Genomic DNA, 25925 nt, shown 5'->3' on the forward strand with positions numbered 1-25925 from the left:
CCCCTCACTACACTTTTATGCACCACTATCGCCACACCTCTTTCAGCCCGTTCACCTCCAGAATAATACACAGTATAATCACCACTTCTTATTTCACCTTATCCTTTCCATCGCACTTCACTTATACCTAGAACAGACACCTCATTCTTCTGCATTTCCGTTTTCAAATTCTCCAATTTGCCTGCTTGATTCAAGGTCCTCACATTCCATGTTCCAATCTTGTAGCCATGATGTTCCTTCTGATCTTTGCACTTTTTCTTGTTGTAACGCCTGCATGACATTTCCTCTAGAAACACTCCCCCCAGAGATCCGATTGGGTGAGTAGTTTACCTCCAGATTATTTTGTCTCCAGAGGAAACATCTCGCATACATGGTATCTCTGTTTCTGGAAAGAGACTATCCAGGAAAAGTGATAATGTGGTAGTTTTTCCATTTGCTTTCCACATCGCAGTACAGCAGCTGTTCAAACCACTCTGTTCATGCCTGTTGCTATACGAACTTGAACCATCTCAAGCATCATTTGCTCTGTGCTTCAAGTCGCTACTGATGACACTGCTTCCATCATCAGTTTTTTGGGGTCTCTCTTCATCTAATGCCTACCCTTTGACCTGTCCAGCAAGGGAGACCCTGCCAGTAGCTATGCTACCGCTGGTATAGCTCTCAGGGTCCTTGGCATACTCAAACCCCCTCACCACCATAAGGTGGAGACACCTACGAGGGGGTCATTAATGTAAAGTAAAAAAAGCAGTGGACAAAGTATTGATCCATATGGGGACTATGCTTTATCTCTCCTCAGTTTTAACTGATGACTTGCCTAGAAAACTGTTTCAAACCAACGACAACCTGAAATTACATAATGTTTTAAAAAGTCTCAGTAAACATTTGTTCATAAATTACTATTAATGCAACAGCACTGAATGTCAAGTTCTTTTATGAGTATGTAATTGTTAGTCCATACCTTTTACAGATTAAGACAGTTTCTAATTAGTTAAAGCACTGTAAGATATGCAGTTGAGAAGTATGGCTTTCACTCATGTTATCATGATAGCAATATTGTTTGTAATAGGGTGATCAGATGTGTGTTGTTTTATGTTAGGCTCCGTGGCTAAAGTACAATGGTCAGACAACTGGGTTGCGTTTGGGGAGTCAATTCTGCAACTAGTGATGCTGCAGTCTGAAGAACATAGTCAGAACCTATGCCTGCCTGTGGCTTTGCAGAAGATTGTCATCAACCCATTGGAGCACCAAACTGAAACTCAGGGTTAGTTTAATTCATACAGTGGAACCCCCATTTAATTTCATGAATTTAAGGTTTCCCCGCATTTACTGCTCAATTTTAATAATCATAAATGAACAATCTCAGTGTTAAAATTCTTCCATATCAGATTTTTCTCAGTTTAGTGTTAAAATTCACTGGATCCCAAAGAAACCTTAAATGGAGATTTCTCTGTAAGTATGATGGGGTACCCAAAAGAAACCGAACTAATTTTTTGTGGGCAGAGCTTTTTTAGTACCGCGTTTTGCCGCTATGAGTGCATAGAACTAACATTCCTGAGTCAATAAGCTGACTACCGTTGCTTCAGAAGGTAAGGACTAGTTTCGGCAGAGTTTATAGTGACAACTGTTTTGTGTGATCGTCGTTTTTGCAATGGCTGATTTTCGTGAACAGCATGCGGCAGTGAAATTCTGCTTTTTGCTCGGGAAAAGTGGAACAGAAACTCTTGAAATGTTAAAAAGGACAATGCTATGGGGAAAACTCAAGTGTTTGAGTGGTTTTCCCATTTCAAAAGTGATGAAATGTGAATTGATGACAAACCTCGTTCTGGTCGTCCTTCCACGGCCCGAACACATGAAAATGTTGAAAAAATTCGTGAAATCATCAAGGAAGATCGACGACGGACCATTGAAGAAATTGTGGAGCTGTCGGGAGTGACTTGGAGCTCAGCGGCCAGATTTGTGGCAGTCGGGTGACTGGTTTTTCCATCATGACAATGCCCCTGCTCACACAGCCCTGTCTGTACGACAATTCTTGACCAAAAATGGTATGACCCCTGTTCCTCACCCTCCATACTCACCCGGCCTTGCCCCGTGCGACTTTTTTTTGTTTCCTCGAATGAAAAGAGACATGAAAGGAAAAAACGATGGAGGTGCTGTCAAGCATCTCAAAAGATGAATTTAGACAATGTTTTGAAAAATGGAATAAAAGACTAGACAAGTGTATTAGTGTAAGTGGAGAGTACTTTGAAGGGGATTGAAGGTTTGTGCTTAAAATTTGAATAAATATGTTTAAAAAAAATAAGTTCGGTTTCTTTAGGTACCTCCTCATATATGACCTGCTGGACAATATGAGAGAGAGAGAACAGTTATATATACAAGTCAGATTTGAGTCTAGGCCAGATTTCAAAGAATGGCATATGCACATCTAGTTCTGCTTCAAACTAAAAAAATGACTTCAGAAACTTGTACAATGTTGAAACTAGCCTTTGGAAAGGAAGCAACTTGCCAAACACAAATATTTTATTGGTTTTGCAAGTGGAATAACATCACTTAAAGACCTTGAGCATTCAAGAAGTCCATTTATGCGCAAAATGTATGAAAATGTGGCATGAATGAAGGAACTTGCTCATCAGAACAAATGTTTTACTATCTTCACTTAGTTAATGTGATGGTAATCTAATATTGATCATGTCACAACTTTCTGACACAATGTCCGAATATGCAACAGATTGCCACAAAATTCATGCCTTATCTATTGACTGACAAGACAAAGCAAAATCCAATCAAATATTCAGGGACAGAATTTCTTTTGAAGTTCATCACAAGTTGATACTGAAGGGGATAATATTTAATGACATCATCCCAATACAAGAATAGTTACAGGGTGCTTGTGTCAAGTTTAAAATAGAGTTCCTGCAAATGCTTCCAAGAGTGGCACAGTCACTGCACTTAATGCATCAAATTGCAGAGTAACTATTTTCAAAGGAGCTGCATGGAATAGAGTGTAAATTTATTTATTGTGGAGAAGAAAATGCAATACAAAAATCATTTGATCACATGTACATCACACCATGTACATGCAGTATATGTATTAAACACTCTGTAACTGAATTCACATTAGCTATGTGGTAATAGTGTACACAAATAAATTAATGTTATATATTTATATACCATAACATTTCACTCAAGTATAATATTTCTTAAATATATGTTAATTGAAGACAAGAAAAATCTGTGTCATGATCCTGCTAGGCTGTTATGTATCAAAATATTATATGATCACACTGTATCTATAAGTTCTTCTGTATTATGATGTTTCTGAGCACTACAGCCACTTCTGTGATTTAGCAGTCCAATTAGAAGTACATGTATAATGTAAGCCTTGCACACAGAGTTTGAAGCAGTGTTTCACCTTTCTATGGGTGTGGTGCGCTGTGGTGGCTTGGAAGTGCGGCATGTGAAAACAACCTGTCTGGAGCTATCATCCATCTCTCAGCGGAATACCAAATTAGAGACAGTAAAGTTTCTACAGCACATCAACCCAGATATTAAGGTGAGACCTAATTTGGATGCTTTTTTAACACATGCACAAAAAGAATTTGAAGTGAGATCCAAACCCTTAAATACACAATGGAATATACAATGGAATATATTGAAAATGCAATAGAGATACAGAGAAACTGGGTTTTCGGACTTTGTCCATCGTCCTGATTGTAGCATGCATTAAGATTTTAAATGGAACAGGCCAAGGGATAAATCATTTTGAGTGTCAAAGAAGACATTTAACATTAACACAATAAAATCCCATTTAAATGATTATCCTTGGAAGAATACTGGGTTGATAGCACCATGGTAATATTAATACTGCATTATACGAGGGGGGACCCAAAAATAACCGGAAACGACCTGTTGCGCGTGCATGCTTTGTAGTTACGAGTTGTGCTGCTAGGTGGTGTTAGCTGGGGGTCTCCCGCAACTGTTAGTGAGCTGGCGTCAGTCTGAGTTAAGTGGTTTGTCTGTGGTGCTCTGTTGTGTGCGTTCCTGTTTCAACCCTTTGGCGATTAGTGAGATGGCCGACCAGAAGGAACAAAGAGTGTGCGTGAAATTTATGAAGATCGTCGAAAGACCATTGACCAACTTTCTGAGGAAATGAACATCTCATGGAGCACGGTCCAGCGAATTTTAACCGAAGGTTTGCACATGAGACGGGTGTCTGCAAAATTTGTTCCTCGCTTGCTCGGAGATGACCAAAGAGAAAACCGCGTGAATGTTTGCCGCGACTTGAAGAGTGAAGTGCAGTTTTCCCTAACAGAAAGCAAAATTTCACGCACACTCTTTGTTCCTTCTGGTCGGCCATCTCACTAATCGCCAAAGGGTTGAAACAGGAACGCACACAACAGAGCACCACAGACAAACCACTTAACTCAGACTGATGCCAGCTCACTAACAGTCGCGGGAGACCCCCAGCTAACACCACCTAGCAGCACAACTCGTAACTACAAAGCATGCGCGCGCAACAGGTCGTTTCCGTTTATTTTTGGGTCCCCCTTCGTAATCTTGTTAACTTTTCAAGCAAAACTGTTATTGTACAAATATTATGCATTTGTACTTGACTTGTTCCATATCCTATGGTGTCAACCTGTACTTGGATTTATGGAACATAAATGAGTTCACATTCAAATGCATTATGAATTTAAATGGAATGAGCAAAGGTTAAATAATTTTGGATATTAGAAGGAACTAAACTCTAAACATAAAGCAAGAAACTGAGATTTATGAGTGTTTTTTGTCATAGAACTTGTGTATGTCATATGTCATTATTCCTCATAAACTTGAAGCATGGAGTTATATCATTGAAAATATGGCTAGTTTTTTTAAAGTTACAAACATTACTTTAGGGATGCACTTGCAGGTAAATTACATCATAGTGTGACTAATCTTTCTGCATAAGATAGCTTTTAACATTACATTGGGGTTCTAGACACAGCTGATTGTTTGTTTTTAACCCTTGTCTCAGAAAATATACTCTTGCCATGGAAAAAGAAGCTATGTTTGGAATTTATTAATTAGATTTTCTAAATAAATTTACCAATATTTCAAAGACATGTATAGATAATATAATGTATGTCTTATTACATTCTGCAGAGATAGGAGGTTCCTGGTTTAAATTTTGACCTGAAAGCCCATTGTCCTGACCGAGTATTTTTCTACATTTCCTTCATGACATGTTTTGGTGGTATTTTAAAATGTACCATAGATGTTTCGTTTGACATATTTTCAGATTATCATTTACAAAATAATCCTAGAATTCAATGATGTGTGACTTATTCAGCTGCAAAAGCACTGTTAAATGTGCCAAGAATCAGATAGTCAGTTACTCTAACTTCAGTAAATCCAAATTTGAACCAAACCAAATTCCATTCATTTTCAAAGTCAATAAGGGTTAGATAACTATGCTTCAATCAGTGTCTGTGGCAGGAGCTGCCTCTTATCTTCCATCTAGTGTGAGGTTAAGAATGAGTGGAACTTTACCTTCCTTCCTGCATAGAATCTAGTGATTAAGTCCAAGGAAAAAGTTTTACTTTTACATTTCTACTTTATATAGAGTAAATAAAGATGGTCCCTTGTTCAAACTAGCACCGTGGCATTTGTTTCACCAGTATTACACTAACTGTAATCTGGCATGTAACTATTTGTGTCTGCAGAACATACATAATTTTGTGGAGATGTGTCTGCAACTGGCAATGGAGAACTGCTACCAACCAAATAGAAATAACAACATGACAGTAATTGAGCTAACCAACCATCAGAATCTGGAAACGTTCACATCTCTTCTAAAGATGATTCTGTCTTACTACCCACAGGTAAAAGTAGTCCTTCCAGCAGCCCTTACAGCCTTGATATATGTATCCATTATCTGGTTACCTGTCTATGAAAGCAATGTACTGAAGATTACTGTCATCTGAGATATATCATATTGTTTAAGTAGATCGTTACCAGAAATTTAGAGGAACGTCAGAAAGATTTGCCAGATTACTGCAAAATTGAAAGCATCAGTAAACCCCTTAAACCTAAAAATACACTTGGATATGATGAAATATCCACTAAAGTACTTAAAATCAGCTCTGCTTATATTACCTCATCTCTAAATTATATATGTAATACATCCCTTTTATCTTCGGCCTTTCCTCAGTACCTAAAGTACCTTATAGTAAAACTGTTACTTAAAAAAGTGATAAACAGATTTTTCCAACTATAGACCAGTATCCATACTGACCGCTTCATCAAAAATCCTAGAAAAGAAATGTGCAACCTACTACTTGAATTCGTAATTAATAACAACATACTAGCTAAAATACAAATTGGATTTAGGAAAAATCTAACAGAAATAGCAACCTATAATCCAAGTAATGAAATAATATGTTCCCTTGATAAAAATAAACTAGTAGGCAGGATCTTCTGTGTTCTAGCTAAAGTGTTTGACTACTTTAATCATGATCAAATTAAATTGACATGGAATAACTGGTGAGGCCAATAACTGGGTTAAATCATACCTTCTGGATAGATATCAAAGGGTGGTAACAAGAAACATAAACATTAATCACCAGATAGCTTCAAAATGGGGTAAAATAATACATGGTGTCCCACAAGGATCCATACTAGGTCTGTTGATCTTTCTTTTCTGTATAAGTGACTTACCAAACTTTGTTGAGAATAAATCTAAAAATCTAAACCAGTTCTGTTTGCAGACGATACTAGTATAATAATTACCAAATCTACCTGCACAGATTTTATAAGTGTTATAACAACCATATTTGAACACTTAAATAAATGGTTCAGAGTCAATAGTCTTTCATTTTGGAAAGAAAGAAAGAAAGAAAGAAAGAAAATCTCATACGATTTACAACTAAAAATATACCCCAAATTAACCTGAATATAAGCTACATTAACAAAATAATTTTTAAAGCACAAGAAGTCAAGAAAGTCAAGTTAATAAGCCACTAACAAACCAACAAATATATAAAATACACGTAGTTTTTAGGAGAGAACTTTATGTTTTAGTATTAATATTAAACTGTGTTGTTCTCATGACATTTAAAATTGTTTTGTTCTGCATTGGAGACAAATGAATGCTTTATCAAAGCAAACTCAAGCACTTGATGACTTGCTTCAATATTTGGTCATAACAAAATCCCAAGACAAGCAGAACTTCTTCCTTTCAAAGTACTTAATCTTGAGTCCAGCTAGGATTCATATTCCTCAGTATATAAGCTGAAATCTTTGTTGTGGTCTCCAACAGTGAGATTTCTTTGCCTCCATTGTTTCTGATACTGTCTCAAGAGTCCAGGTGATCTGGGTCTTAAGCAGAATCGCAAAACATTCTTGCTCAGTTCGTGGAACATGAACCATTTCAGGTGCATGCAATGTCACTGGCAAAGTGAGTGTGTCATGCATCAGCTGCAGCTTTCAACAATAATGGTTTTCACAGAAGGGTCAGAAACAATTCTTCTCCAGACGAAAAACTTAAGTTCATAGGAACACATTATCTGAATTATTATCATGGCTAGCTGTGTTGTTTTCACTGTTGAACAACACAGCTATCCACTAACAAACCCTGGACGACATTAAGAGCCTCCTTATCAAGATAGACAGCAGCACAAAATCTGCCCCATACAAAGAAGGACGATAGGAGTACGGACACGAACCTACGTGGTTTATAAAATTTTAACTATTGACAATAAGTTTTTAAATAACATCTAGAAATCTTTAAAAAAAAAGTTACAATACCAGGAAGCTGCTGTGATTGTGAAACGTTCGACTTTATGCATACTGTGCATTATAGGACATGTGTATGTAATTAAATCAGAACACCTATCGTGATAGTAGTTTTCAGTTTGTAATGATGTTCCCTCCAAAGATGGTCCATAAGGACCGAAACATGTAAGGGTTGATAGGTTTTCATGTAGTAAAACTTATATGTCGCATTCGATGGAGTGATTTGTATTTGTACAAAATATCACTGCCCACATTTAGTCTTCTTTTTTCCGCTTAGTGGCGGATGGAGTCCAACTGGGTCCACTCAGCATGGCGGCCACTGATTGGCCTATTGTAGCCTGCCCTGGGTGATTATGATAATGGAGAATTTGGTGGAATGAAGATTAGCAGGGAAACCGAAGTACTCATAGAAAACCTGCCCCAGCGCCACATTGTCCACCACAAATCCCACTTGACTAGACCCAGAGCCACATTTAGTCTTAATTGGAGATCAGAAAGAATTGCTTCCATCCTCTTCTTACTGAGTCGCTAGTAGACTCCGGCTCGTAGATGGCAGCAAGGTTGTCAGCCCTACGCACTGGCCGCCCTTTACCCCCAAGAACATTCCAAGAATATTCCTGGTACTCATTTCTGTTAGTGGCTGAGTTGAAATTTATTAGTTTTAAATAATTAAATGATTTATAAATTAATTTTTAGTTGAGTATTTATTAAGTTTTACATTTTAGTTTTAAGTAAAACAAAGTTTTTTGTGGCTTGCATACTTCAATAAATTTTCTTTTCTGTTGTTACTACTTTCATGATATTTTTGCATGCTGCATATTGCAGGTTGATCTGAAAACAACTCCTGCTGATGACCTTCAGCACATCAATACTGAAGAAAGATCTTGCTGTTGTTTACTAGTGGTGACAAACAAGAATGTTCTGAAAGACGCTTTGACGTTGCTGCAACGTGGATTCCTGCTCTGCAGTATGGAGGACAAAGAGATGTGGCCCCATGATGGTAGTCTTGTTGCTGTAGCAGAGTATTGTTATACTGGAAGGAAATTCATACTGCTCAGAAAGGTAAGAGAATGTCATGTCTTAAGGTTGAAAATCTGGAAAATATCATGGTGTATTTTGGTATAATCTTTTCTTTGTCATCATATGATGTTGTAATGTCCTTCATTGCAGTCATATGAACCAAACGAACATACAGTCCATGTGATGCATCCATCTGGAGAAACTTCTTCATGGCTGGATCAGGTGAGAGTAGCTGGGCCTTGCAAGAGGCTGTATCTTGTGGCAGAAGTTAGTTCACATGGAATAGGCATGTTGCCAGCATTCATGAGACAGCTGGTGGCAGATCCAGAGCTTACTCATGTCAGGTAATCGAACATACAAAACTTTAGTCAAATTCTCTTCTCTGCTGCTTCCCTGAATGGTGGTATTATTATATAACACCTTTCATTTTGAAACTGAGAATGTATTTTCAATGGATTAGAATAACTTAAATTATTGGTACTTAAGACAACAACTCTCTTATGCAGAAGTTTTTACTGAAAATCTGATTTATATAATTTATAATTAATAACTCATTATCATGAGTTCTTGTATTATGAGCTACTTTGAGTGTTGGTTTTGGGATGCAGAAGTTGTAATTTATTCTGTGATGCAGTCAGTATCTAGACTGTATAGTATCAAATGAATTGGAAAGGATTTGGAAGAAAGATTTGAGGTCCTCACAGCAGTGTTTATGGCCTAATCAAGAAAATGTCCTGGCAGTTCCATGCATATCCTGGCCAATGTTGAAATTGAATACCTCCAAAAGAGAAGTACAGAGTGTTACTGGTACAGCAATCTGTTTGGTAGTTGCAGTTCTGGTGATAACCATATGCGTTTATGTTAAAATACTGTGTATAAGCTACTGTAATCACCAGGACTTCTAGGATAATATTTGGACCTAAGAATGAGGATGTAACAAGAGAATGGAAGAAGCTGAGTGATGGAAAGGGTCATTCTTATTATTCTTTATCATGTAATATCAGAGTCATCGAATCAAGAAGGGTGAGGTGTCAGCACTTTTAACGTATGTCAGTAAACAGTAATGTGTATAAAATTTTAGTCGGCCTGAAGAGAGAAGACGATTTGGAAGAACTCAGTGTATGTGGGAGATTTTATTAAAATGGATCTTGAAGAAATAGGATGTGAGGGTGTGGATTGCATTTAGTTGGCTCAGTATAAAGCTCAGTGGAAGCCTCTTGTGAACACAGTAATGAACTCAATGGCGTAATAATTTCATACAAGGCAGGAAATTCCTTAACCATCTGAGGGATTATAAACTTCCTAAGAAGGATTCTTGTCCTTGAAGTTGTTGTAGTAAGACACCATTAATCTTGGTATAAATTGCAGAGTTTGAGGATTGCCTAATGAATTACTTCTTATTTTTCCAGATGTTTCTTCCTATCAGACAAGGCAGCTCCACCATTTTCTCTGCACAAAAGTCTCTACAGCCAACAGTTGCTTCAGGATCTTGTTACTAATGTGTACCATAATGGAGACTGGGGTGGTTTCTACAGTGTTTCTCTAGATTCTGCTTGCATTCTAAGACCACAAACAGTTGACTCTCCTTTGTTGTCACTTCAGTGGTATGTATATCTTTTATGTCTATGCAGGAACTCAGATATATATTTGGTTATACACAAAATCTCATCTTCAGTGGGCAATATTTAGGAGCTTTTTGTAGTTTCTGCTTCCTTGAATCCTTTTTAATTAACAGCTTATCCATTTATCCACTGTGCTTTATAATTTACCCAACATCTTGTATCAAATCTTTGTCTCACTAAGACTTCCTTGAAGAAGCTTTATGAGGTATTTGAGGTTTTCACTGCAGTGACTATGAAGATAATTGCCTTCTGGGATGTGACACCACGTAGTCTGGTGGATGTGTACCCAAAAAATTAGAACAATAATATTTATTTCATATTTAATAAACACTCAATGGATATATTCAGAGAACCCAAATAATAGATATGACTTCAACTACCAAAACTCACACTACTGAATTATGGTCAGCATGATTGGCTGTTAGAATTTATTAGCCATTTGATTTGTTTTAGAGGAGCATTCTGCCACCATCTTTGGAAAAAATAAAAAGTGATATGGTTATAAGTAAAGGGACAGCTGGAATGGGGTACTGAGGAAGCCGATTGAAGTAAAGAGAATGATAGAACAGTAGGTTGTTGGTAGTTCTTCTTGACAGTATAATGACAGCAAATTGCTTGAAGAGGAAGCAGAGCTAACATTTGAAATATATAATTTGAATGTGTCTCAGACAATGTCCAACACAATATTGATATTCCAAAGGTTTATATTCCACATAATAAACACATGTATCATATTTACTGGAATAGATTGACATAATTGATATATGATTTACTTTTGTAGTGTTTATTCCTTGAAACTGTATTTTTGCCTATGGTTCTGTATGGGTGTGAAACTTTGTCTCTGATGTTAAGGGATGAACATAGACTGAGGGTGTTTGAGAACAGGGTGCTGTGGAGAATATTTGGATCAAAGAGAGATGAAGTTACAGGAGATTGAAGAAAACTACATAATGAGGAGCTTCATAATTTGTACTCTTCACCATTTATAATTAGAGTGATTAGGGCATGTAGCACGAAATGGGGAGAAGAGGAATGCATATAGATATTGGTGGGAAAGCCACTAAGAAGGCCAAGACATAGGTGGGTGGACAATATTAAATGGTACTTACAGAGATAGGGTGGGATGGTATGTACTGGATCGATCTGGCTCAGGATAGGGACCAGTGGAGGGCTCCAGCAGACACGGTAATGGACCTTTGGGTTCCATAGAATCCTGGGAAATTCTTCAGTAGCTGCACATGTGGCAGCTTCTCAAGAATGCTCGGCTCCATGAGTGAGTGAGTGAGTTGTTCCATGAAATATTAATGCTTCACTTGGTGGATTTGTTAGTGTTATAATTAAAATATGAAACTTTCAACTGAATGGAAAGAAGTCTTTATGAGCAATTATGATGGAGGTGGATACAGAATCACTCAGTATTAATATGGCCGATGTCCCAAGAAGACTTTGTTGTGTTATAACATTTTGAACTTACAAGATGCACTGAAATTGAACATATGTTCTGGTTACAGTATTGAGGATGTGCAAGTTCAGTGCCTGGGCCTCAATCCAAAAGACTTAGATTTCAAGCAGAGTAGTGAGGTGAGATTTCTTGATTACCTCTATGTGTGTGTGTGTGTGTGTGTGTGTGTGTGTGCGTGCGCGCGCGCACTTGCATGTATAACATAGAATTTTCCTGTTTTTTTTTATTGCTAGTGGGGTGGGACTAAGTCCCTTGTACTGCGACAACTTCTGGCCTATTGTACCAGCCCCAGATGATAGGTGAGGGTGATTGTGGAGCAATTGGTGGAATGAAGATTGGCAGGGGAAACCAAAGTACTCGGAGAAAACCTGCCCCAGCGCCACTTTGTCCACCACAAATCCCACTTGACCAGACCCGGGATTGAACCTGGGGCGCCGCAGTGGGAAGCCAGTGACTTACTTCTTGAGCTATGGCGCGGCCAACGTTTCCTGTTGGTTGAGTTCATGATTAATCAGATGGATTTCCTGTGAAATGAAGAAATGAGTAGAGAAGTAAGGATATTTTCAAGTTTACCAAACAACAGTTCCCTTTGTATGTATATTTGTAATTCATGATTCTGTCAGTAACTCTGATTTCTTAGCATTGATCGATTGGGACCCAGAACTCTGGTTTCTGCTTGCTTCCTCCTTGCTGCTTGCTTGGCTCACTTTTCTCCTAAATGCTGGTAAACTTCTACCAAACAAAGAATTATGTGTTCTGAGATATAATGCCATGTATTCCTTTTATATCTCTGAAGACAGAAATCTTCATAACGACTGATATCTCAGTCTCAAGTCCTATATTCTACCAGAATGTATGACATCACATAAAGAAGATAGAATTCTTAATAGCTACTGCTGTGAGAACCTAAACTCAAACAAAAATATAAATAATCTGTAGGAATTGATCATGGGAAAATTTATGACACTGTCCAGGCATTTGTCTGAATGTACTGAGGAAAACCACAGGTAACCACTTTCAGGATAGTTGGCTTCGAACTTGGCACCCCTCAGATACAAATTAGAAGCAATACTACTAGAGACTGCTGGCTCAGGTTTTTCATCCAGGATCTAATATGAAGGTGTAGAAATATTTTGTAATAAATGGATACATCTTCTTTGTTACAAATGTATGATCATTTTCATGGACTCTGGTGTTTTACATTATTAACTTGACTGAAATTTTGAACTTCACAGAATTAAGTTTTGCATCATGTAACATAAGCCAGTAACATTTGAAGACATGATATTCTTTATTTATAATATGATCTGATTTTTCAATATTTTTGTTTTATTGACCAGTAAAGCATCAGTGGGTTTTTCTTAAGACCAGACCCATTTCTTTTTAATTGTACATTACAAATAATAGTCTATAAATCTAGTTATTACTAACACCTGAACGTGTTGATTTACAACATAAAATTTACTTACCGTATTATTAAAACAGAACAGACATTATAGTAAACCACAACATATATACACAATTTAAAATAGCTCATGGAAGCATATAAAATTATTAGGTCTCTTCTCTCCAAAAATGGTGATTGTATGATGGTTCCACATCGTCATGTCTGAGAGATGCAGCAACTTATCCATTAGATCTTTATGTAGTTTATTTAATGTGAGAATTTTTTTACATTTTAAATTTTGTTATATTTTAAAATAATTTTTCAATAAAAGTCTAAGCTGGTACTTAAATTTCGTACTCTTCATGTGGTAAATTAAGGTTTCATGGGATCACATGTATGAAGCTGAGTATTACTGTTACACATGTGGTAATACAGCTTATAAATTATCATGCTTAGGCACATTGGAAGTGTGTTATTGTTTCTATTTCTAATGACTGTTTATACGTCTTTTAGACTGATAAAAATGGCACTTTGCTGGAGTTCTCAGGGACTTTGACAAATGGGCAGCGAGTGATGGGCGTTGCTCGCATGTCTCAGTACAATCCAATAAAGGAGGAATATCTCACCTGGAATGTTCCAAACAGCTGGAACCTGAAGCAGGCTGCTACAGTCCCATTAGCTTACAGCACGGTAAGTGGTCAATCAGCACTGCAGTTTCTTTCCTTTGGATTTTAATTGTAAATGTAAAGAATTAAGCGAATAAAATGATTTGTTTATCAAATGGTAATAAAACAGTAAAGGTTCTTCATCCGGTAATTCAGGAGATATTGTATTTTCATATTTGAGAACAACAGTGATAAATCAAAATTACATTCCTGGTGTGGGGGTCTTATGTAGTTTTGTCATTACTCCGATGACAACCCACTTCTTCGGAACAGTTTGTTGGTCCTGAAAAGGACCGTGGTTGCTGAGATGTTTGATCGGAGAGGTAGCGCGGCACACCGGTAGGGAGAGAGGTTAGTTGCGGTGAGTTGACTGGCCACAGTGCGGCCGGGGCTGGAGGTTGCTTGGTTGCCATGCGGCAGGCGAGTTGGAGTTGCGTGGCTAACGCTGCGCGGTCGTAGGCTGCTGGTGAAAGGCTAGTCTTTGAGCGTGGTCGTAGGAGAGATGAGGCAGTGGCTACGCCAGATGCCCAGTGGGTCAGACAGGGACATGACCACCAGCGAGTCCAGGCGAGGTGCCCCAGTGAGTCGGGTGTGAGAGAGCCGGAGTGCCAAGGCAGTCGTGCCTGGCGCAGCCTGCCGATGCCTCCGAAGACCAAGCGCTGGCGACGAAGCCTGCTGGCTGTTGTTGCTTGGTGTGGCTTGATCATAGACTGATGATCGACTGCTGATTCGGCGTTGGAGCTGCCCCTTTTTATACACTGCTCGGTGGGCGGAGCAAAACTTGAAATTGAGGAGCAAGAATTGATTGGCTAGCGCGCGTAATGATGTAGATGCGGGCTAGCAGGAGGCGCTGTATAAATGCGAACGTTTGAAGCAATCTAGTTGGTTAGCGTGCGTGATGGTGAAAAGTGATGTGAAGAGCGAGCATTGCAGAAATGCGTGATAATGTGGGATGTTCCCACACTGGCAAACTGAAGAGCTGATGCACCCTGTTCTCAGGCACCCTTTATCTTTGGTCTTCCCTCTGAATAAAGACCCAAGCTACAGATTGAAGATGTTTGAGAACAGAGTATATGGAGTGAAGAGAGTCAAAGTGACAGAGAGAAAAACACAATGAAGAGCTTAATAATTTGTACTCTTCACTAAACTTTATTTGGGGACAACATGTGACAAACATGGGGATATGAGAAATACATACATGTTTTCAATTCTGGAAGAAAGAAACCACTCGGAAGACATAGGATTAGATGCTGGGCCAACATTAAATTGGATCTCAAAATAATAAGATATGAGAATGTGAACTGGAGACAGATGGTTTTAGTAGAAGGTCAAATCATGTGCTCTTATAAATATGGTAGTTAAACTTTGGGTGCTATTAGAGGTGCTAGTCATGTGACTGTCAAGTTCTCAATGAGGACATTTCTGCAAGGAGTGAGTTGCATATTTTTCAGTCATTCTTATGTAACTATATTACTGATGTAATGTAATATATTTATTTGCAGGCTTATTATTCACTGGTTTTGGCAGCCAGAATGCAGACAGGAGAGACGATACTGGTGCATACAGGTTCAAGCAACATTGGGCAGGCTGCAATAACTCTGGCTCTTCACTCTGATTGTACTGTTTTCACTACAGTTGCCAACCAGGAACAGAGGGCATTCATCAAGTGTCGATTCCCACAAGTTAGTGACATGTGTAACATAGTTACAAGGCAAAATTTAAAAGATGTCCCACCTTAAACACACACACACACACACACACACATGCATATTCATATTACACCTGTCCTGATGTTGAACCTAATAACTTTGAGTGGTGGTGACTTGTTCAAATGCTGGCTGAGTACTCTTAAGCCTGGTGCTCTTGTAGGTTACAGTGTCCCTCATGGTTCTTCTTCACTTGCTGCAGCACCAATCTTCGCCACTTGCATCTGAGATTGTTAGTTAGATGCTACCTCACTATATAATCCCTTAGGGCAGGAAAGATGGATTCTTTTTATCTGGAAAGGTAATGGGATATTGAATCATAATAAATGGAGTAAATCAGAAAGTATCCCAGATGAGACAGGTAGATGATATTTGTTAACAGCAGAAAGATTAATTCTTTCACTATGCAACACATTGTAACAAATCACATACATTTCACAAATACATTTCACATAACAATCTTCTTGCATAAATAATCAAGAGAGAATAGTGAAGAAAGTTGTCTTCTGGGTTTAGGCACCGTGTATTCTTCGTTTTGGCCGACGTTTCGGAGGAACGTAGCGCCTCCATCTTCAGAGCAGTAGCAGCAGCTACTGCTCTCCGCAGCTATTCAACTGCTCTGAAGATGGAGGCGCTACGTTCCTCCGAAACGTCGGCCAAAACGAAGAATACACGGTGCCTAAACCCAGAAGACAACTTTCTTCATTGTCATCACCGTGAAAACCTCAAAACTTACAAGAGAGAATAGTGTTGTAATTTACAGTCATAGTTTACCAATCTCCAATGGCCATGTTTTCAACCGTACAGAGGCTTGGAAATATTTCATTTGCATGTGTAATTCAAGTGTATGTAGCATAAGCAAACTAAAGCATAACTCCAGTTTTAGAATTCTTTTAACGAATTTTAATTCTGGCACTTGGATTGGCAAGTCATTTTAAGTTCTTGAATATATTTAAAAATACACCGATCAGAAGAGACATGTTTAAGTGGTATCCAAAATTTCAATTTTCATCATTCTTCTTATGGTTACAAAACCGCGTGCAGGCAAAAGTGATGAAACAATATGGAACTGGAAGACATACTTCCTTTAAATTTATTGTCCTTTAATGTAGAAGGGATTCAATACTGAAACATAACACTACATTCCAGCTAGATAATAGAAATTATTTAAATATTTTAATATCGGGATTGTTGTGCCAGACTTTGCATTCAGAACACAAACTATTATAATATTATGTGCGTGAATATCCACATATACAAAAACAGACACACATACAGAGTAAATTGTGTCTATAATAATCCAGTGTCTTGCTTAATATGGATAACTAAGTAGGTATTTCATTACATGTGTTCCATCCATTTATGAACCAAATAAAAAATCTGAATTGATATTGTATAAACTCTGCAGTTGATAAACCATTTTAAGTAAACAAAAAGTTAACCACAAGGCAGAAGTTCATACTATGTGTGCATGAAGGATTGTGTGGTCTGCTAGGAAGAGGGCACAGTAAATGTAGAAGATTTGGCAAAGACTTAATTTAATCTTGAACATGTAAGATAAAAAATTTGTCTTTGCATTTGCAGCTGCTGGACTGCCATATCTTGAATCTAGATCACTTCGATATTTCATTGCTGATGGAAACAAAGGGGAAAGGCTGTAATGTGATATTGGACACTGTGAATGGCCCTGACATCTGTACAAGCATCCACTGTCTTGCTGCACATGGCCGCTTTGTGCAGCTTGTTCAAGCAGATCTGACCAGGAACAAGAGCATGGGTAAGACAAATATAGCAAAATGGTGTTCAAATAATACTTTGCTTATACTTTGAAGAGTCTTATTTAGAATTCAGTGAATGTTGAAGGTTGCTAAATAATAAACTTAAATATAGTATAATCGATTATCATGGATTTAAAAATATCATTCTGATTTGAAATTAAACTACTGCCTTTAATCAGACACAAGGTTAGGAAAAAGGGGTGACAAATATTGATGTCATAGTGAGTTTTGAAATTGAAAATATCTAGCATGGCAGACACTTTTGTATCTGGTTGCACATCCCGGAGCTGAGGCTGACAAATGCACCTTGCAGAACTCTGTTAGAAGGTACAGAATGTAAGGGCTAGTTTAATCTTGCCCAGACACCTTCATTTATATACCTTATTTACTTGTGTCATTTATGTGTCCCCACTTCTGGAAAAGAAGTTTCAGGAAAATTTAAATGTCATACATTTACCCTTGATGAAATTTCAACTAACATATTTCGTTGTGAAATATGTGATAAAGTAAAATGCATTATGGCAACATAGTATGGGAAACTGCAATTGTATTTTTCACAAAAATTGTGTTTTGGTCAAAAGTTCGTTAAGGGTAACTTTCATCTCAGCCTTAGTCTATGAACTGTGTCATAATATGTGTAAGTGCAAAGATTTTTTCTGCATTACCACATTACATTAATATTTAATTGCACTATTTTCAATAAATGTATGTCAGTCAAAATTATATCAAGTGGCTTTACATATCAGTGTTCATCAAAGAACTGTGTGTTAGCCTGTATGCATGAATATCCATATCGTGTTGACACATTGCATTTGGCTTTGACCATGTTTTCCAGGAAAATGATATATTGATTGAAATTATATCGAAAAACATTTTTGTCCCATGATTCCACGAGGAATTGCATGGTGGAGTCTGTTGGCAAGCAGCTGTGTGGTGGAGTTCATAGTTATGAACATCTGTATCATGTTGCCGCATCACATTCAACATTAATCATATTTTCTGCAAAATCTGTTAATTTTTTTAATTTTATCAAGGGTCATTTTTATCATAGTATTCATCAGGGAAGTGTGTAGTGGGGTCTGTACATAACAAATATCCATATCATGTTGCCTTGTCACATTTAGCTGTAATCATCTCAGTCTAATTTGTAAAATTATGTTGTAAAAAGTAGTTTTCTTATATTTAAAGTATAAAATTTTCAAAGATGAGTTTTTGGGTAAAAAATGCATGAATTAATTCAAATAAATGTGGAACTTAATTTAAATCATGTGCATATGGCAGGAATGGAGGCTTTTCTGAAGGACATAACTGTTTTTGGAGTTGTAACAAACAACCTGTTTAATATGCCATCTGAGTGGAAGGAAGCACTCCATTTTGGGGTCCAAGATGCAGTAATGAGAGGAATTGTGCAGCCCCTGGAGTGTGCAGTTTTCCCCAGAAAACAGTCACAGTTGGCATTTAGGTAATACTGGTTCACATCGCAGCTATAGAATGATACAGCATCAGTTAATTTTTTGTTGAATATACATAAAATAAGAAAGATGATTAAAAGAATTTTACATTGCAATTTATTTTGTGTCATACATGACATTGTTCTGTATGATAAACTAGTTTGAGAAGTTAATAAAATTTTATTGAGCATGGGTATATGAACACTATTGAAAATAAACCATTGAAAATACTGTGGTATTCTGCCTAAAAGCCAGAATGTATGAGTTAAAGTGGGTGCCCATTGCTAGACAGTGGTTTGATAGTCACAGTCCTGCATCATTGTCTGGGTGACAATTAAACACGTTCACTTGACAATGCACATATATCAGACGTTAACATGGAAACGAAAACCAGAACTAGTGTGGTTCCCATGGAAACAAATACACTAGCTACTGGTGCATAGAACTCGCAGAATGGAACCCTTGAACAAGGTGTCTCCTAGACCATCCAACTGTTGAATATAACAGACTACACAAAGCAGTACAGGACAGGACAGGACAGGACCAGAACAGAGGTGACCAGAGCAGAGCTGAGAGCAGAAGGAACTAGCAGAGCTAAGAACTAAGGAAGAAACAGCAAAGACGTGCCAACAAGAATACCACTGGGAGACAGAATAGCAGAGTGAAGATGAAATGCGAGAGATAACAGACTAGTCATGTTGCATCATGCGGAAAACGTTATTTTTGAGTAACTGTAATTGTAACTGTAAACAACTTATCCAATAAATCGCTTCATCTAATCCGGAACTCATTAACTTCATGTCGCATTACCAGGATATGTGACAATATATAACCTTAATAACTGGAAAAGTTCTGGAAAGATAGCTACATCGAAGCTAAGATACTAAATGTGAAAGCATAACAGTATCCACTAAGCACTGTTGTTGCTCTAAAGATTGTCTGTAAAACAGACTTAATCAATAATACCTAATCTCACTTTTTCTTCAGCTGAAAATAGAAGATCAAAATGACTATATATACTAGGTTCTATTGGAAAGTTCCCAGAGTATGTCGGAAAAAGAAATGCTGGCTTAGCTTACTCAATTTTGGCTGCCATCTCCTTCAAAATAGTCTCTTTGGAAATGTATACAGTGATACGATTGTTTTTTTGCACTTCAAAAGCACCGTGGAAGTCATTTTACTTAATGCTGTCGACTACTGCTTGCGATTCCCTTTGGATGTCAGACATGTTTCAAAATGTCGTCCCATCAATTTCATTTTCAATTTGGGAAACAAAGCAAAGTCACAGGGGGCTAACTACAGCATATAGGGAGGATGGGAAATGCTAACCATGTTGTTGTTAGTCACAAACTCTGGGTTTTCAGGGCTGTGTGGACAGGCGCATTTTTATGATGTGGTGCATGTTCAAATTTTCAGTTAAGATCTCCTAGCAAACTCTATAACTGATCCCAACAGTGTTTGTGAGCTCATGGATTGTTCAGCAATGGTCTTAGTGGATGGATTCTTGAATTTTTTCAACATTTTCTGTCGTTTTTATGGTGCTTTGTTGCCATGAACGTCATTATCTTCAACTGACACTTGACCGGCTTTGAAAAGTGAATGCTATTCATAACCATAGTCTGGCTTTAAGAAGGTTCTCCAAAAGCCTCACGAAGAATTTCAAGGGTTTCAGTAATGGATTTACCAAGCTTCATGAAAAATTTGATGCTGAATTTTGCCATCCATTGCAGAAAAAGCACTCATGTAAAAGGAATGCGTGTTCACATTGCAGTGTCATGTGGCAGAATGATGCAGTAGGCTTTTGTAAGTGTGACCTTTGCGTCCCCTTTCATATTCTTTCACTGACACAATAAAAAAATAACAGTCCAGGGACTTTCTGATACCACCTTGTATAACCCCAAAACTTAGATAGTAATACATGAGCTATTTTACTTTAGGTTAAAAACATAACAGTGAACCCTGGAATATAAACTCCACCTGCAATACATGACAAATAACACGGAATTTTACACTGTAACAACAAGAGAATTTTTAAAAATTAAAAACTTCAAAAATCTTTTTACAGTTTTAGTAATAATTACATGAATTATGATGATTAACACTAATGTGGATCCATATTAGGGTATGTGAATAAAGTGAGACTTATCTGTTGTAACTGCCTGAGGATGATCCAATATATGGACTGGAACATATAGTAATTATTAAATAAAACCAATATAAAAAAATTGTTTGGTTTATTTTGAAATATTTGTTGTTTTGACAGCCAGAGTATTATAAATATGGCAAGGGTGGTTCCCAATAAATGCTAGTGCACTGAAACCTTTTTAGCTGAACTAAATGCATGAAAGTTAAAATGACACAAGCGAATATCTTCTTTTATACCAAATTAATAATTATTTGAATAAAATTGTAATTGTTACTGCGCAATTTGTATATCCTGTGTTTTTTGTGCTAAAAACAACTTTTGACAAATCTGGTAAAATTAGATTTAAATATAAATAATACTGATGATTATTGTAAACATGCATTTTGCAGTTCTTGCATAAGTAATGCTTATTTGAGTCTGTACATTTTTCTAGGACCTTGTCAGATGTTCATCACATGGGCAAGGTGTTACTTACAGTTTCTGCAGATGATAACGCCAAAACACAGCAGTTAAAATTCAGATGTGATTCACAGAGCTCCTATTTGGTGGCTGGCAAGTACAAACTACAAATATAGCATTAGTACTAGATACCGTAGAACAAAAGTCTGTGATTCTGAGCAATAAGTTTGGTATGGTTTTACTTTATAACATATTTCATACACAGTATTCGTTGAAGTTTAATAAGCTTGCATAATAATAGAAATACTTATGAATGCAAATAAGTGAAAGACTCCCAGACTGAATATTATTGGAAGGGTTAATGGGCTGCTTGGAAAGGGCAATTTATGGGCTTATGTAAAGTAGGATTCATTATGACTCATTATCCATCAAAACAGGAATTGCCTAACAGTGTTTAGTGAAAGCTTTCCATATCAAATTTCATCAAAATATGTTAAAGATTCTGTGGGATATATGTAAAACATCATTCATGAATTTACACAAACTAGATTTCATTATGGATTAATATGGCTAATAGTCAGAATTTCCTAACATTTTTTTTGTGGAAGTAGGGCTATCTTATGTTGAATTTGAACAAAATGTGTGAAATGGTTCATGGGATGCAGGCATTAGTGCATTTTTTTAAGATGAGTGATATTGCATTTTTCTGTAGCACCAATGCCAAAGGTAGGAAAATGTTTAACTGATTTTCTTGCCAACACTAAATAAATATGTGTGTATAATATTTTCATACTAAATAAAAAATGTCATTGCTTAAGTGCAGTTCTTAGTTAATCCAATGAATTTAATACCTTCCTTAGTTTTTTTCCTTTATGTTACATGATAGGTAAGGTAAAAAGGTAAAGCTGTCCCTGTAACAGGCGGTGAAGGCCCATAAGGTTGTGAGACATCGAGGTTTGCACATTTTCTCTAGACAGTCATCTCACAGATGGTGGTAAGGTTGTCAGCCTTACATGCCAGCTGTCCTTTACCCCCCAGGAAGATTCATGGTACTCATTTCTATTAGAGGCTGAGTCGACCCCAGGGCCATAGAGCAGCTGGAAGGATTAGGTAAATTGAAAATATCCACCTCATTGGGACATGAACCAGTGACCTTCCGGTTTGTAGCATAGTGCCTCAACAAACTACACTACTGCATAAGATATATCTTGATAATAGTTCCAAATTTAATTTCTTTGTCTTTAATTTCCCATATTTACATGTCACATATGGGAAAGAAGTTCAAGGTTAATATCAGCATAGCAAAAGAAAGGTGTGAATTACATTACTAGTTTCTTCATCATTAAATTAAAATTTTTAGTTCTTGTTGCATTTATATTCAAAATTATACAGACCTGCCAGTGTCAATAAAATGATGTTTTATTACTGAATGTTGTTTGTTGTAGGTGGCAAGGCCGAAGAGTGTGTCGATGTAGCAGAATGGTTGGTATTGCGTGGAGCATGCAATGTGGTGATTGCACTAAACTGCAGGTCAGTGTCAAACCAGTTAACACGACGAATTGGTCTGCTCCGATCATACCACAATACTCATTTGGTGCTGGTATTTACTCCTGCTGCCACTACAAGCACCAGTGCTACCAACCTACTAGAAGCAGCAACTTCTGCAATAGGAGGAAAATTAGGAGCTATCTTCATATTGCCTGCTGTGAGTATAAGTTTTAGGTTATAAAATAATAAACTTAACCAGCTGAACTAACTACAATGGAACCCCATTTAGTATTGCTCAATTTAAGATTTTCCCTCATTTAATTTTCAGTTCTAGTTATTCCAATTCACTAAACTCAGTATTAAGTTGCATCTATTTAAGATTTTCCTCAGTTTATTATTCAAATCCATTGCTCCCCAGAGAAAATTAAAATAGTGATTTCACTGTACATAGAACGGATTCTTCATTAAGAAGTCAATAGTCACTCAGCTATTCAAGACATTCCCCACCATTTACAGAAACTCAGAACTCATTACTATGTTCTCAAGAGCCTATGATTGGTTCCCTATATGGAGCCAGGTGAATCCAATCCACATTCTTTCATCCTATTTCTTCAAGATACAGTCCAACATTATCCTTCCATCTACATATAGGTCTCCTAAGTGGTCTCTTCCCTTGAGGTTGTCCAGCAAAATGTTATATGTTTCTCATTTCTTCCATACATGCTGCAAGCTCTACTCATCTCACCCTCCTTCATTTGATAATTCCAGTAATATCTGATGTAGAGCATAAACTTGAAGTTCCTACTATGAAATATTTTCTAGCCTCCAGTTGTTTATTCCCACATAAGTCCAGATATTCTTTTTCTCAGCAACCTGCTCTTTCTAAGGGACCCAACAGAGTAGGTGCCTTCCCTCACCTGAGGACGGAAACAGATCCAGTTTCCGAAACGTTGTATTTTTTCTTAGTTATTTAGAATCAGAACAATGATGGACAAAGTCCGAGAACCCAGTATCTCTGTAGATATATCAAGTTTATAAAAAGAATATAGTTTTTCAAAGTATTTTTGTATACCATCAAGCTTCCCGTTTAGAAATCCAAATAATAACACTGTATTTCAAAGCAACTATGTTTGAAAATTAATTAAAAGCTGGTGTTGATTGGAATGTCTGCTGTAGGAAACAACAGAGCGAGAGAATGGCATCACAGTGTCAACAGTGTCACATCTGGATGCTGCATCTCGTGGCATCAAGACTCTGCGCCACTTTGTCTGTTTGCTAGCAGAGGGCAGTTGGAGCACGTGTGAAATGAGGCATCATGCAGGGCTGCCAGCTCTTGCAGTTCACTGGCCTCACAGCAAGAGGAAAGGATTCAGCTTGCGGCAGTCAATGCAAGTCCTGGATGCACTGCTCACATCAGAGGAGAAGGCTGTAGTTGTTATAGTGAAAGAGGAGAAGGAGACTGGTGGGAGCAAAGGTACCATTAAATTTTATTTTAGTTTTCAGTTCTGTTGCTTGAACAGACACCCTTTTCTTCCGGTATTTCTTTCCCCCCACATTTATATGGGTTAATAGACAGGAAGTTCCTAATCTCTAGTATCTGTTTGAACCATCTTGTTCTGTGTTATCCCGTAAGTTTTAATTCTTATTCACATCTTGGTATCCTTGTTCTTGCCTTCTTTTTTATATGGCCAAACCATTAAAATCACGCCTCTTCTGACTCAGTTAACAAAGTCTGAACGCTAAATACCCTAAAAATATCATTTCAAATTCTATCCCTTCTTGTGAGTCCCTTAATACCTCTCAAAAATTTAATATATACTACTTGCATTTTGCTTTTGTTTATCTGTATAAGGACCCATGTTCTGGCATGTTAGAACAGAATGTTAGAACTCTTATAAATTGAAATTTTTTTATTGAGTTTAGAACTTTCTGTATTGTAATATTCATTTTATAATTTGATAGAATTTAGAGTAATTTTGCAATTTTATATTGATAGGCCCATTTGCTTTTACTTCTGAATTTATTTCATTTCTCAGTTAAATAAAGGGGGGCACGCTTCGCACGATCAATTTCACCACTATCACCGAAATCTTGATCAAAAATGCGAGAGGTGAAATTAAGAACAACATCAACTGTCGCCATCTTGCGATGCGATTATTATTCTGGATTATTATGCATGATAAATATTATCTGGATTCAGAGGTAATATTTTATGAAAAACTGCCAGGTAATCACTTTACACTTACAGTACCTATATGAAATAAATATAATTTATTTGGGTCATATTCATTTTGGTTTGGAACACAAAGGAAGCCTTAGTTAGAGCTATTTAGTTATACTTATATTTATTACATTTCTTTGGTTATTTACTAATGCTGTTTTAAGGTATCAGTATCAGACTTTATTAGTGAAATGTCAGAATTTTGACAGAGAACAAAGGTGAATAATTTCTACGCAGAGTTACTGCTCATATATCTTCTGTTTACTTTTCATGTTTACCCTTCATAAAATAATTTGTGTCTAAGATAATTGTAAACATTTGATTTTTCAGCATGTTTAAATTAAATCCCTGGTAAAATGTATATAATAAATATTTTCTATTCAGAACAGTGCATTTCTTGTCATTCCCTTTTATGTTTGCTTTACAATACGAGGGGGGACCCAAAAATAACCGGAAACGACCTGTTGCGCGCGCATGCTTTGTAGTTACGAGTTGTGCTGCTAGGTGGTGTTAGCTGTGGGTCTCCTGCAACTGTTAATGAGCTGGCATCAGTCTGAGTTAAGTGGTTTGTCTGTGGTGCTCTGTTGTGTGCGTTCCTGTTTCAACCCTTTGGCGATTAGTGAGATGGCCGACCAGAAGGAACAAAGAGTGTGCGTGAAATTTTGCTTTCTGTTAGGGAAAACTGCAGCCGAGACTGTTGGGATGCTTCGGCAAGCCTTTAATGATGATGCTTTGGGGAAATCACAGGTCTACGAGTGGTTTTCCCGTTTCAAATCTGGCAACATGTCAACAGAAGACATGCCACGC

General features: G+C 37.2%; 1 protein-coding gene across 1 annotated transcript in view; it reads left to right on the forward strand.

Annotated features, from left to right (window-relative positions):
- The window catches only part of LOC111868235 (fatty acid synthase), a 71816-nt gene that overhangs the window by 39606 nt on the left and 6285 nt on the right, over positions 1–25925 (forward strand). Inside the window, exons 19-32 of the mRNA XM_033752976.1 lie at positions 1097–1261; positions 3390–3550; positions 5703–5861; positions 8599–8835; positions 8944–9137; positions 10203–10397; positions 11927–11996; positions 13778–13954; positions 15432–15611; positions 17220–17412; positions 18695–18875; positions 21444–21562; positions 22855–23114; positions 24074–24371. Coding sequence (XP_033608867.1) covers positions 1097–1261; positions 3390–3550; positions 5703–5861; positions 8599–8835; positions 8944–9137; positions 10203–10397; positions 11927–11996; positions 13778–13954; positions 15432–15611; positions 17220–17412; positions 18695–18875; positions 21444–21562; positions 22855–23114; positions 24074–24371 — 2589 coding nt within the window. The remainder of the gene's footprint in view (positions 1–1096; positions 1262–3389; positions 3551–5702; positions 5862–8598; positions 8836–8943; positions 9138–10202; positions 10398–11926; positions 11997–13777; positions 13955–15431; positions 15612–17219; positions 17413–18694; positions 18876–21443; positions 21563–22854; positions 23115–24073; positions 24372–25925) is intronic.

This window comes from Cryptotermes secundus, unplaced genomic scaffold, assembly GCF_002891405.2.
Source record: "Cryptotermes secundus unplaced genomic scaffold, Csec_1.0 scaffold364, whole genome shotgun sequence".
NCBI lineage: Eukaryota > Metazoa > Arthropoda > Insecta > Blattodea > Kalotermitidae > Cryptotermes > Cryptotermes secundus.